At 39.2% G+C, this 11,977-nt stretch overlaps 1 protein-coding gene across 1 annotated transcript in view; it reads left to right on the forward strand.

Moving 5' to 3' along the window:
• PDGFC (platelet derived growth factor C) overlaps nt 1-5,148 on the forward strand; it is a 122,136-nt gene extending 116,988 nt beyond the window's left edge. The window contains exons 5-6 of the mRNA XM_064710786.1: nt 2,636-2,853; nt 3,509-5,148. Coding sequence (XP_064566856.1) covers nt 2,636-2,853; nt 3,509-3,625 — 335 coding nt within the window. The 3' untranslated portion in view covers nt 3,626-5,148. The remainder of the gene's footprint in view (nt 1-2,635; nt 2,854-3,508) is intronic.
• Nucleotides 5,149-11,977: the final 6,829 nt, after the last annotated feature.

Consider the following 11,977-nt stretch of genomic DNA (forward strand, 5'->3'; position numbering starts at 1 on the left):
TAAGATAGGGCAAGGGTTCATTGTGAGGTATTATAGCAATATACCTTAGTACATTTTAAAGCATGGAAATCAAACATGACATTTGTTCATCTCTCCTGCAGCCTGTTGTAACAGTACAGAGCCCTGAAAGATATCTGCTAAGGGCTGACTGTGTGTTCTCCAAAAGAACCCTTTTAAAATTAATGTCTGCAGGTCTGAGGGGTTGAGTTCAAATTAATTTCTTTTTGTGACAAATTGAGTAACATGCTGTTTATTTTAGCACATTGCCCTTTTCTCTATGAGTACAGCTAGCTGTAGGTAGGGAAATTGATGCATTCCTCTGCGGCTGCCAGAAGGCAGGAGGCAATGGAGAAGGACATCACCACACAATAATCTCTCCCACTGCTCCGTGGGCCTGCTGGAAGGGGTGTCAGTGCCCACTTTCACTCTCAATATCCCATGGTGAAGGGCTGAGCAGCACGTAAGATTAGCTCCTTCAAATTCACCAGGCATATCAGTCTCTGCAGAAACAATCTTCCAGGAGAAAGTATTAGCAGAACTAGCACTTCTCACCGTGTGCTTCAGGCATTTTATCCTCATTCAGACAGCTCACTTATTGCATGTTTGAAAACACTACAGAAGAAAGAAATACTCCATTCCTGTCCGCAGTCCTTGATTAATGGAGGTAGACACATCCACCTTTTAAGTGACTCAGCCTAGAGCTATTAGCTGATCAGAAGGGCTTAAATAATTTCTGGTTTTTCACAGTGAATTTCTCCCCTAGAAGTTTTGTCTCTCTTTTCCTCTGTGCTCTCCTCAACTTTCTCCAAGGAATGCTCTTGCAGTGTGGGAGGCAGGCTGGTGTCCTATCAGTAACATTATTGGAGTTATTACACACTCCTCCCTCTTAAAATTCAGTTTGTTTATTTAGGAGCCTATGTTAACCTGATAGTGAAGGAATGAAGTTCCCCAGCTTGGCATTCACTGTGAGTGCAAGCAAAGAAAAGGCTTCAGTGTGTTTAACTGACCTTTCACGACAATAAATCCTTACTTATGGATGCCAGTATATGGATATGCCTGCAAAAGAAATGTTTGAAGGAACATGGATTGAAATTCCTTCCCAAAGATGTGCTCCTTGGAGAGTACCACTGAGCATTTCTGCAAAAGAAATCCAGCTTCCAAATTTTTTTAGTGTCTCATGTGTTTAAATAGAATTAGGAGGAATTATCTTGCCTTGATAGGCTGAAGTTCTTCTTGATGACCTCTTAAGGCTCTTTACATAGTAGAGAGGGAAAAAAGATATTTCTCTAGAGGGTGATTCAGATCAGAAACTTATTTTAGCTTTATTGTATTTATTTTTATTCATGAATAGATGACATTAAAGTATTTTTAAGCTATATTAATGCACTGGAGTTCTTTCCCCCCCCCCTAATTTTCTCTTGATTTAGCTTAAGACCAGTTGGTTAAATATCTTTGTCAGTTTATTCGGGGCCTCTGTTTCACTCATCTCAATAGCCATGTTATCATAGGGTTTTCATTTTCTCTTTATCTTTTGGTTTTTTGCTAGAGAGAGCATTATCCCTGTTAATTAGACATCACTTCTGTTCCTTAATGGTGGGTGTGGAGAAAAACAATTCAGACAAAGATCCTAGATCATGATCACTATAGTCTGACTTTTCTGAAATAAATTCAATTTCCATTGCTTCTCACTTTTTTTCCCCCCACAGTCTTATTATTTTTTTCCCAATTTCAACTGCTTATTTCAAGGCTTGTTAGCTCTTGACTATGCAGCTAAGATGAACATAAAGGAGCTTGTTCTTTCAGATCTTTTCATGAACCTCGCTGTTCAACCATTGGCATAGTGAAACTTAAGTATGATACAGTGGAACCAGTTTATAGGGAAACTGGTGCCAAATATTAATATCTTTAACCTGCACTTCAGGTTACTTGCTTACAAGGAGGAACTTCTGTTTAAGACACATCAAGAGAAAATGAAACCTAGTTGAACCACAGAAATTCTTATAGATGCTGCTGTGGAGAGGGAGGAGAAAACGGAACCTACTAATAGTTACATAGATTTACAATCTTGTGCAGTTATTTATTCTGTGCAGAATTCCCTGGTGATGACAACTCCTTGAAGTTCTTAGTCCATGAAAGTGAATTCTGCTTATATATGAATGGTTTCATTCTTATAATTGCAATGCCCTAACAAAGGAGCAATAATTGAAATTGCAACAAGAAGTTTGAATATTTTATTGCAAGTGAATTGAAAATATCTTTGAAATTTTGCAGGATTCTTAATAGCTCTGTGTGTGTTTCTCCAAATCCAAAATGACCATAGAATAGCAACACTGGAGCTCAGAGTATTGGTGCGAACAAAGTGATTTCCATTAGGGTTGATTTGATAAAGTACGTACTGGAACATAGCAGCCAAATCTTGCTTTAAATGGAACCAGCTTTGCCAGAGGTATAAAATAATGGGTGAATATCACTGTGCAGCAATCATTCCATTTGAGTTTCATGGTGTTCATGGAACTGTGCTGAACCTACACAAAAGTGAACCCTCCCCATGGGTTCTGCACTGCTGAAGTTGATCTGCCAGGAGGGAGCTTGGATTGCAGATGAGACGAGCACAATTTTCTCTGTCTGTTTGCAGTGGTGGACCTGAACCTCCTGAAGGAGGAGGCGCGGCTGTACAGCTGCACCCCGCGCAACTTCTCGGTGTCACTGCGCGAGGAGCTCAAGAGAACGGACACCATCTTCTGGCCGCTGTGTCTGCTGGTGAAGCGCTGCGGGGGAAACTGTGCCTGCTGTCAGCAGAGCTGCAACGAGTGCCAGTGCGTGCCAACAAAAGTCACCAAAAAATACCACGAGGTATGCACTGCTTTTACATTTGCATGTTTGGAAACACTGAAAGCCAATCAGGGCATTTATTTTTAATAAAATGAATGCACCGCCATTAATATTCTAATACTTTATGTATTGCACTTTTAGTAAATAAATTTTTTAGCATTTTAATTAGGTATTATATTGAAAAAGGTAAAATCTTTCTTATTAATATACTTTTCTATGTAACTGTTACTTTCTGAGATACTTACTGGTTCAGTTCAGATACATCACAGCCATACCTTTCGTTCTTTCTCTAGTGGTAGATATTGACTTTATGAAGAAACAAATGTTTGATCATTTCCATTGCTGTAAATTTATAGCTAAAATTGTTTATTGTAGAATTTTCTATTTGGGTTAACTCTACTGTTTGCTCTTAAATAAAATTAAGTGGAAATCTGAAATTGCAAGACTCTTCTTTGGCAAAGCAACATGATTTAATCGTGTTCAACATGATTTAATCAATTTTGTAAATGACTTGAGGTAAAAGCAAAAATAGTAATGAGTGGGTGGAATTAATGAAGAAATTCAGTTTTAATATGCTTCCTGTCATCCAGTGGGTTTCCAGTGCAATCTAGCTCATAGTCTAGGTGTGTGATGAAGCACTTACTGTTTTCTTGATGCTTGGCTTCTTCTCCTTCAGGTTCTTCAGCTGAAGCCAAGGATTGGTGTCCGAGGATTGCATAAATCATTGACAGATGTACCCTTGGAACACCACGAGGAGTGTGACTGTGTGTGCAAAAGGAATACTGAAGGATAAATATGATATAATTGTGCTGTTTTCTTTCAAAGCACATTCAATCAATGGCTGATTCTATTATGGGGCTTGTGCATTATCTCCTTCTGTAATCTCAGTTGTTTGCTTTGGGGATCTTCTGTCTCGAAGATTTACAGTGAGCTCTAAAAAGAGGAGAAGCCAAACTGGGATTATATGTTGTGTGACAGCTCTGTTTGGAGGCCCAGTGAAAGGATGAGAGAAAGGCATCAATGAGGGATTTAAAATATATGTATTGTTGTTGTTCCCCACAATTTTCTTGGCAATACATGGATTTATAATTTAGGAGTAAAAAATAGATTTAGAAGGCTGACACCATGGAGACTTGATCCTGCTGGCTGTCTCATTTCTACAGCTCGAGTACATCTGGCCTCTGGTTGAAAACACCTGAAATCTTTGTGTTCAGCTACTCCTACGTACCTAAATCAAAGTGTTCTCTGTTGTATAAACTTGGGTTAAAACAGACTGCCTTTTCCGAATTAAATTTAATTTGTCTAATGCTGGTAGGAAGGACTGGATTTTTCCATATGCTCTAGTAAAGCTCCTGCCTTTTAGAAGGAAGACTGGACAATAATGTGAGCTAAGGAAGCAAACATTGAAAAGATCAGTGCCTTTATTCTTACTACTATGGCTGATGATTTTTTTTTGTGTGTTTGTTATTTTTTATCGTGTACATTTTTATAATCTCCTTTTGACGATATAACTATTTGCTTTTCTAAACTTGTTAAATATATCTATTTTTACCAAAGGTATTTAATATTCTTTTTTTTTATTACAACCTAGATCAATTATTTTTTAGTTTTGTGAGATTTTAAAGCCAGACTTCTACAGTTGGAAGAACAGAAATGTGACTACAGTGGGAAAGAAGCATGATCTCTTTGCAGTTTGTTTCTACAAAGTGAAAAGTACAGTTTTTTTACCTGGATAATAGTAGAGAAAGATATGTGGATGAAGCTCTAAGCTTGCTAGCTCCATGAGCCTAAAAATATGAGAGACAGAGGTTACTATAACCAGTTTCAAAAGTTGACTTTTAAAATTCCCTCTCTCCATACTGTCCTTTGTTCAGGTAGAGAAGAAATGAGCATAGATGGATGCCTTCTGGCTTGTTTAACTATTTAATTTCTTTAAAGGAGAATGACCTACAATGTAAGAAAAGAAACCAGTGGCTTGCAGCCGTCATGATGCATCATGGTCATGGGAAGGCAGCCCTGTCAGTGGTGAAGTGTATGGTTTTCCATTGACAGAAACAGCTGCTTAAGTACTGTTCACTCACAGGAATGTAACACTCTACAGAGCAGTCTGATGAACTCTATGGTATTGTTCTTCTGTATGTTTTAGTCTTTAACCCATACACTTATCCCACCCCATGCAAATTGAAACGGAAACAGTAAAGTATTTTGCTTGTAAAATGCTTTAACATTATGCCTAGTTTATTTTTTTGCCTATTGGATTTTCAGATTGTAATGAATCACAAAATAAAGTAATAATGCTAATTTTGGGAGAATAAATGTTTCAGTGTGGTTGCATATTTGTACCTGTCAGTATACATTGGGAAAAGCTAGCATGGTGATTTTCTCCTTACCGTATTGAAGGTCAGCTCTGAAAACCAAAGTCTTCTGTTGCCAAGACTTCCACTTTCTTTATTAATTCTGCATTACTGTAAATACCCCAGGAAAAAAAAAGGAAAGGAATTTATGTGATGCTATTTGTACAAACAGTCAAAATGTTCAAAATTGTGTGGGATGTGAAGCCATCAGATTGAAATAACATCTTCTGTTATTGTTTCCATAGTGAAAATGAATTCTGATGAAAATTTGGGTTTTTTGCAAGTTAGTATGACTTTCTGATACCAATTCTGGAAAATATTCAGGTGGCTTCTTATTTTGTCCCCACCCTCAAACACCTACTCAGTAAGAAAAATTTTTGGTGTAAGTGTGACATATAATTTTCCAGTCTGAGTATTAACCCTGTATCAGAATTCAGAATTATGGTCACAAAGAAACCTGGTTTACTTGAGTTTTGAGTCTTTGACCTGAAGTGTTTTGCAGGGATGTTGGGGATGTCTTTGCATTAATGTTGTTCCTTTTTTTGGTTTTTTATTTAATTTAAAGAGTTTTTGAACAGCAGGTCAAGGTAAAGACAGAAATCATAGCCTCTGGCATCATAATTCAGCAGAGGACTCAAAAAATGTAGTTCCATTACAGGAGATTCTGCTGTAGGAAATACAGGAGGTCTCATCCTCTCTGTAGACTTGCTAGGAGAAAAAGACTGGTCATGAATTTTGAGGTAGGTATTTGGTGGCAGCAGAGTAATGGGGAGTTTCGGGAACCATGTGGGATGTGGAGAGTCATGTTTTCCAAATGTCCCAAGTAGTTTTTTCCTATTGCCCCCTCTGTCTCACTTTCTTCCTTGCCAGTTCCTTGAACCAGTTTCCTCTCCAACTGCTTGCTTTGGACCTGTATTTGAGCTCCTTACCCCTTTGCTCCTTGTATTGCCTTCACACCATTTCTGTTTGCCATCCTCTTGTGTGGCATCACTGAGCTCTGTTCCTCCCCCTTGTCTCCATGCTCAGGCTTTGTCTTCTTGCTACTTCTGCCAGGTTTTTCCACCTCTCCTCGGACATTCAGGAGATTTGGCACTGCACCTCCTCCCTAGCTGAGAGGGTCTGGAGAGGCTGATTTCTCCTCCAAGAGGGGATGTGGGAAAGGCTCCAGCTGAGGGGAGCAGTGAAACATGCAGCTCTTCTGCTTGGTGCTGCATCCCAGATCCTGCCAGGCAAGCAGCTGCTCCTGGCTGTGGGTGGCTTCTAAGCAAAAGGTGTGGTAAAAACTGACTGAAGATATCAATAATGAATTGCTAACAAGAAGCTAACAGTGCCTTTCACAGCTACAGGTAATGGCAGCTGAATGCCAAGGATGTGTGAAAATAGATTGACATAAGTGGGTAGTAAGCCTTTTCTAATGTGGAATAGAAGTTGCAAATTTTGATGTTACATCTTAGTGGAGATTTTTTTAAAATGTTGCTGTGTATTTTAAGCCATGAATTCCTGAATTGCATCAATGTAAGCATCAGGGTTTGGCAATAATGGCTGTTGCTAATGAGTCTGAACAGTGGGAACAACCAAGTAGAATAAAGTAGCTCCTGTAAACAGACAAAATCCAAATTGCACAGTCTGGATTTTGTAGGTTTTATCCTATGCCCAATAAATGTCTTCAGTCAAAAGTAATTGTTCCCCCCAGAGGAATAGGTGGGGGGAGCTGATGACTGATGCTGAGCCTTGTTTTTATGGATTCTGTAGATACTCACATTCCTGGAAGCCTCCTGTCAGCTGTGGCCAGCATGGGAGTCGTGGATAACACCAAATCTTTACTCACCAAGGGCGTTAACTGCAGATCTCTTGGCACTTAAAAGACTTTAAGTGTTTTTGCTCTGTGTCTGCCTGGTTGAACAGGCTTACAGCTCCTTTTCAGCAGAAGAGGAGGAAAAAAATGTGGATGAGAGAATAGAGTGTGTGGAGAAAAAAAGATAGAAACACAAAGATTTGTTTTTTATTAGCTAGTGCATCAGCTAATGCAAGCTGTTACCTGATTTCCTTTCTAACAAAGAACTTTTTTGAAACTCTTAAAAATTTGCAATTCAGGTGCTAGCTGCTTAAATAGTACCATTTTGTTTACTCAAATTCTGAAAATAAAAGTTATAAAAATTTACATTGACATTTACATTGTAAACATTTCTGTTTGACTTCGGAAGATATAATAATAGTGCTGCTGTTCAAGGCTTTCTCATAAACACTATGCAGAAATGCTGAACAATCATGGTTGCATGATTCTTGTTCAAACCAGATGCTGAAGCTAAGTAGACCAACTTTTCTGACTCTGTGTTATGATATTTAATTTTCTTTCAGCAAGACTGTTCTTTTTATCACTTTTTGCTTGGGATGCTTTATCAATTTGCCTTTGAAATGCCTTTTGTGCACCTTTGAAACCAAAGAACAGTGGTTTTGTTTATCTGCCTAAGTCACGTTGTAAAAAAATGGCTGCTTAATTCAGCATAAATTGGACAAACTTTTCTGAGAAGACAGTTTGCCTGTTGCCTCACTGGAATTTTCCCAGACTGTTGTAAGAAAGATATGTTTACGGCTCAGTCATGGGAGAAAGATGGCAGCTTTTTTGCAATTGTGACAATACATAAGCTATATTCCTGCTCTGAATTATGCTCTGTGTCAGCTTTCATTGAGCTGGTCTGTCTTCAGCAAGTACAGAGGCAAAGCCTGGCCCTCCCAGCTGAGGCAGCTCTGTTGGATGTGTAAGGTTCATCAGTGGGAATACTCCGTACACAGTTGTGCTTTCTGAACACAACATTGCTTTCTCCAAGAGTCTTAAGGAGTTCTGAGTCTGGAATGGCTTTCTATGTAGCTGATCTGGGCAGCTTTTTTTTTTGCCTAATGAAGTAAAGACAGAAGTGCCAGAGTGACTCAAGCCCTTATTGCCTTCTTCAGATTCTGCTTCAATGAAGACAGATCCAAGCCACCTTGGATCTGCTGTCTCTCCTGTTTAGGGTGAGTGATAAACCACATCTCAGTAAACTTGTTTTCCTTTCACTGTGCAGACTCCCATTAAATTAGCAAGGTTGGGAAGAAAATTAATTTAACTTTGTCCTGCTTCACACATCTGTGGGGTGGGTCTTGTCCCAGACGTGAAACTAAAACTTATTTAAGAGTGAAGGCCATAATGCTTAGGATTATTTGGAAAAACAGCATCACACAGTGATCAGAACAATTAGCAACTTTGAGACTCAGAAGATAGTAAAATGAACTTCACTACCTTGTTCAAAAGGCTTCTTTTAGAGACTCAGAAGAAGAAAAATGTCTTGAACTTTGATTTCACTCTTTTAGAGGTTTTCTGCAATTTTAGAATAGAAACTGCTTTTCATCCTTATTGCTAGATATTTAATTCTGTATTCTTTTGTCATAAATTGAGTGATTACCTTCAAAAGCAGTAAACACATAAGTCTCTATTTCCTCAGGTTTTAAAAGGCTGGCCCCCTGATTCAGCCTTCAGGGTGGCATCTCTTTTATTGTGACTAATACACTTTTCAGTGAGGAGAAATCAGTGACCTGGGAGCCATGTAGCATCTTTATGTTTGAAGGCTAAGCAGACTTTTGGTATACTTGCAGAGAGGTGGTGTCAAGCAGGAATTAGCTTTTTTGGTGCCTTCACATAATAGAAAAGTCACAGCAGACTAGATGAAAGGTGTATGGAATTCAAATTAACACAATTCCACCACTTTTCTCCAGAAAGGATATGCCCCACCATGAAAATACTCAAAAATAAATCTGTTTACCTGTGACTCACTTTAGTTACTTTTCATGTCTCATGTTGAAGGTAAGTGCTGAAAGAAAAAGCATATTTGAGCTATAAAATCTTTTTCATCCAGAGCCTTAAGCAAATAACTATAACAACAATCTTACTCTGTGTTATGCTGTGTAGTTAAATCTTGCTGCTTAAGCACAAATTTCTGATATGGTCAGAAACAACCTCCTCCTGGCTGAGAGTCCATCCTTTCCTGAAAATTTTATGGCATCTGGCTCTTGGGGAAGCAGTCTGTACATATATGTGGGATATGGTTTGCATTTGGTCCTTGGTGACAGCTGGCTTCCACTTAGAAAACTGGTTATTGATTATGCATAATTAGAATTGAATTCATTTTCGTATTAATAAGAAAAGAAGTGAAAGGCCTGTGTTGCCTTAGACCAAGTGCTCATCTAGTTCACCATTCTTGTCTCTACTCGTGATGATCATTGATGAAAGCATACTTGAAAGTATGCTATGTTTTTCAAGTTCCATAGATCATCAGTGTAGGTCTCCTTTAGCCAGAGTACGAATTACAGCCCATAAAATCCTCAGGAGGAGCTGTAAAACACAGCCCATTTAAATAAGTGAATGTGTCTTTTGCACTATGTGATCACAGTGCGCTGAAATTCAGCACTGATTCTGCCTCACAGAAAATGATTACCATAAGTGTCTTAAACTTGATTTCCTGGGTTGAACAGGTTCAAAAGGAACAGATTAGCTGTTTCACTACCGAAAAGGATCTTGAAGTAACTCTTTTACACAGGAGAGGCAATGCAATTCTTGTATGCACTATGAAGTGTTCAATAAAAGTAATAGAAGTGTCATACAGACTAATTATTTTCAGGAAGGATAGAAAAAGGTTACTAAAAGTTCTTTTGCAAAGCATTGTTAGTATATATGTTTCTACTGTACATTTCATTATACCCAAGGCATCACTCAGCTTGAACAATCTTTTCTAATACGTTTGGAATATTTTTTTCCATCACTTTCAGGTAAATTAAAATATTATGAAATTTTGGTGCTGAAATTTTGATTACTGCTAGCAATATTTCAAGAAGTATTGGAGGCAACCTTTAAAGCATAGCCATTGCTAAATAGAGATGATATGTTAACATCTCAAAGAAAAGAGACAAAATTATGGCCTAAACCACAATCTGTGACTGTGAGCAATTCCTTTCAGCACCTTGGCAATTGTGCATTTCCAGTAGTATATCAGTGTTGCATGTTAATGCCAAAGTAATGTAGCTTTTTTCCTACTTGTAAAAATAAGGATTTATTCCATTCAATCAAAGAAACTAAATTAGACAGCTATGTTAGAGAAGCTAATGAAGTGTGGGCTGGATGAGCTGGCAGTGAGGTGGACTGAAAACTGGACAAGTGGTCAGGCCAGAAGAAGCTCCAGTGGGAGAGCAGTATGTGGCCCCCAAGGTCAGTAGTGGGTCCAGTCCTGTTCAGCATCTTCATCTATGCTCTGGAAGTTGGGGCAGAGTGAGTGCACCCTCAGAAAATTTGTAGATGACTCCTAACTGGGAAGAGTGGCTGATACACCAGAGGGCTGTGCTGCTGTGCAGAGGGTCTTTGACAGGCTGGAGAAAGGGAGTGCAGAGGGTCTTTGACAGGCTGGAGAAAGGGAATGCAGGAACCCCATGAAGTTCTGCAAAGTGAAGTGCAAAGTCATGCATATGGACAGGAACAACTCTAGGCACCAATGTATGCCAGGAGCCACCCAGCTGGAAAGCTGCTTTCAACAACAGGATCTGAAGGTCCTTCCTGGTGGACACCAAGTTGAACATGAGCCAGCAGCATGCACCTGTGGCAAAGAAGGCTAACAGTGTCCTGGGCTGCATTAGGAAGAGTGCTACCAGCAGGGTGAGGGAGCCAAGTCTTCATCTCTCCTCAGCACAGCTGAGGACACACCTGGAGTGCTGTGTCCAGTTCTGGGCTCCCCAGGACAAGAGGGACATGGACATACTGGGTAGAGTGCAGCTCAAGTCCACTAAGATAATAAGGGACTGGAGAAGTTCCTGTATGAAAAAAGGCTCAGAGAGGTGAGAATGTGCAGCCTGAAAAGGCTTGAGGGGGATCTCATCAATTTGTACAAATTACTGAAAGGAAAGTGCAAAGGGGATCGAGCCAAATTCTCTACAGCATTGCCCAGTAATTGACAGAACCAGAAGCAGTGGACACAAACTGCAAAGCAGGAGTTTCCCTCTAGACATCAGGAAAGGCTTTCTCAGTGTGAGGGTAACACAGCGCTGACAGAGTTCTTGCTAACTCACAGAGTTTTCACTGAGGGAGATTTTGGAGTCTCCCTGCTTGTAGATATTCAAAAGCCACCTGGACATGTATGTGGCCAACTGGCTGTAGGTGGCCCAGTTTGAGCAAAGTACTGGAACCACATGATTTTCAGGGGCCCTTTCCAACATCAGCCTTTCTGTGAGTAGCACACATATAATTTTCACAAAAATTAAATCTTCATCTTAACTCTGAGATATTCAACTTATCATAGAGCAAAGAATTAATAAGCAGAGAGTCAAGTACTTTCTTATGCTGTAAAGGATATACCTAGGCATCAAATTGCCTTGTAATGTTTATGATCTGATAAATTCTTCAGTTTCTCCCTGAAAAAGCTTCTAAGGGTTTATATCTGCTTTGTTAATCATTGCTTTCAAGATAAAAACTGAAGATAAGGATGCGAAATAATAGTACGTTATGTGATGGGAAATGGGCTATATCTAGGCCAATATCCTGTGTGAAATCACACCTTTATTTTTCAAGTAAGCTCAAGTTTCTTACATAAGCAGTAGCCTTTGAACTCTTACCAAATTTCTTACTTAACAGTTTCTCTGTGTTTTGGTTTTGCTTTATGTAGCACATAAAAACATAGACATTTTCCCCTCGTACTTGCTAGCAGTACTTTGTCCTGACAAAAGGTACCTCACAGGAGCAAATAGAGAATGTGAGTTTCTAGTCATTTGGGAAA

Source organism: Zonotrichia leucophrys, chromosome 4, assembly GCF_028769735.1.
Source record: "Zonotrichia leucophrys gambelii isolate GWCS_2022_RI chromosome 4, RI_Zleu_2.0, whole genome shotgun sequence".
NCBI classification, from domain to species: Eukaryota; Metazoa; Chordata; class Aves; order Passeriformes; family Passerellidae; genus Zonotrichia; species Zonotrichia leucophrys.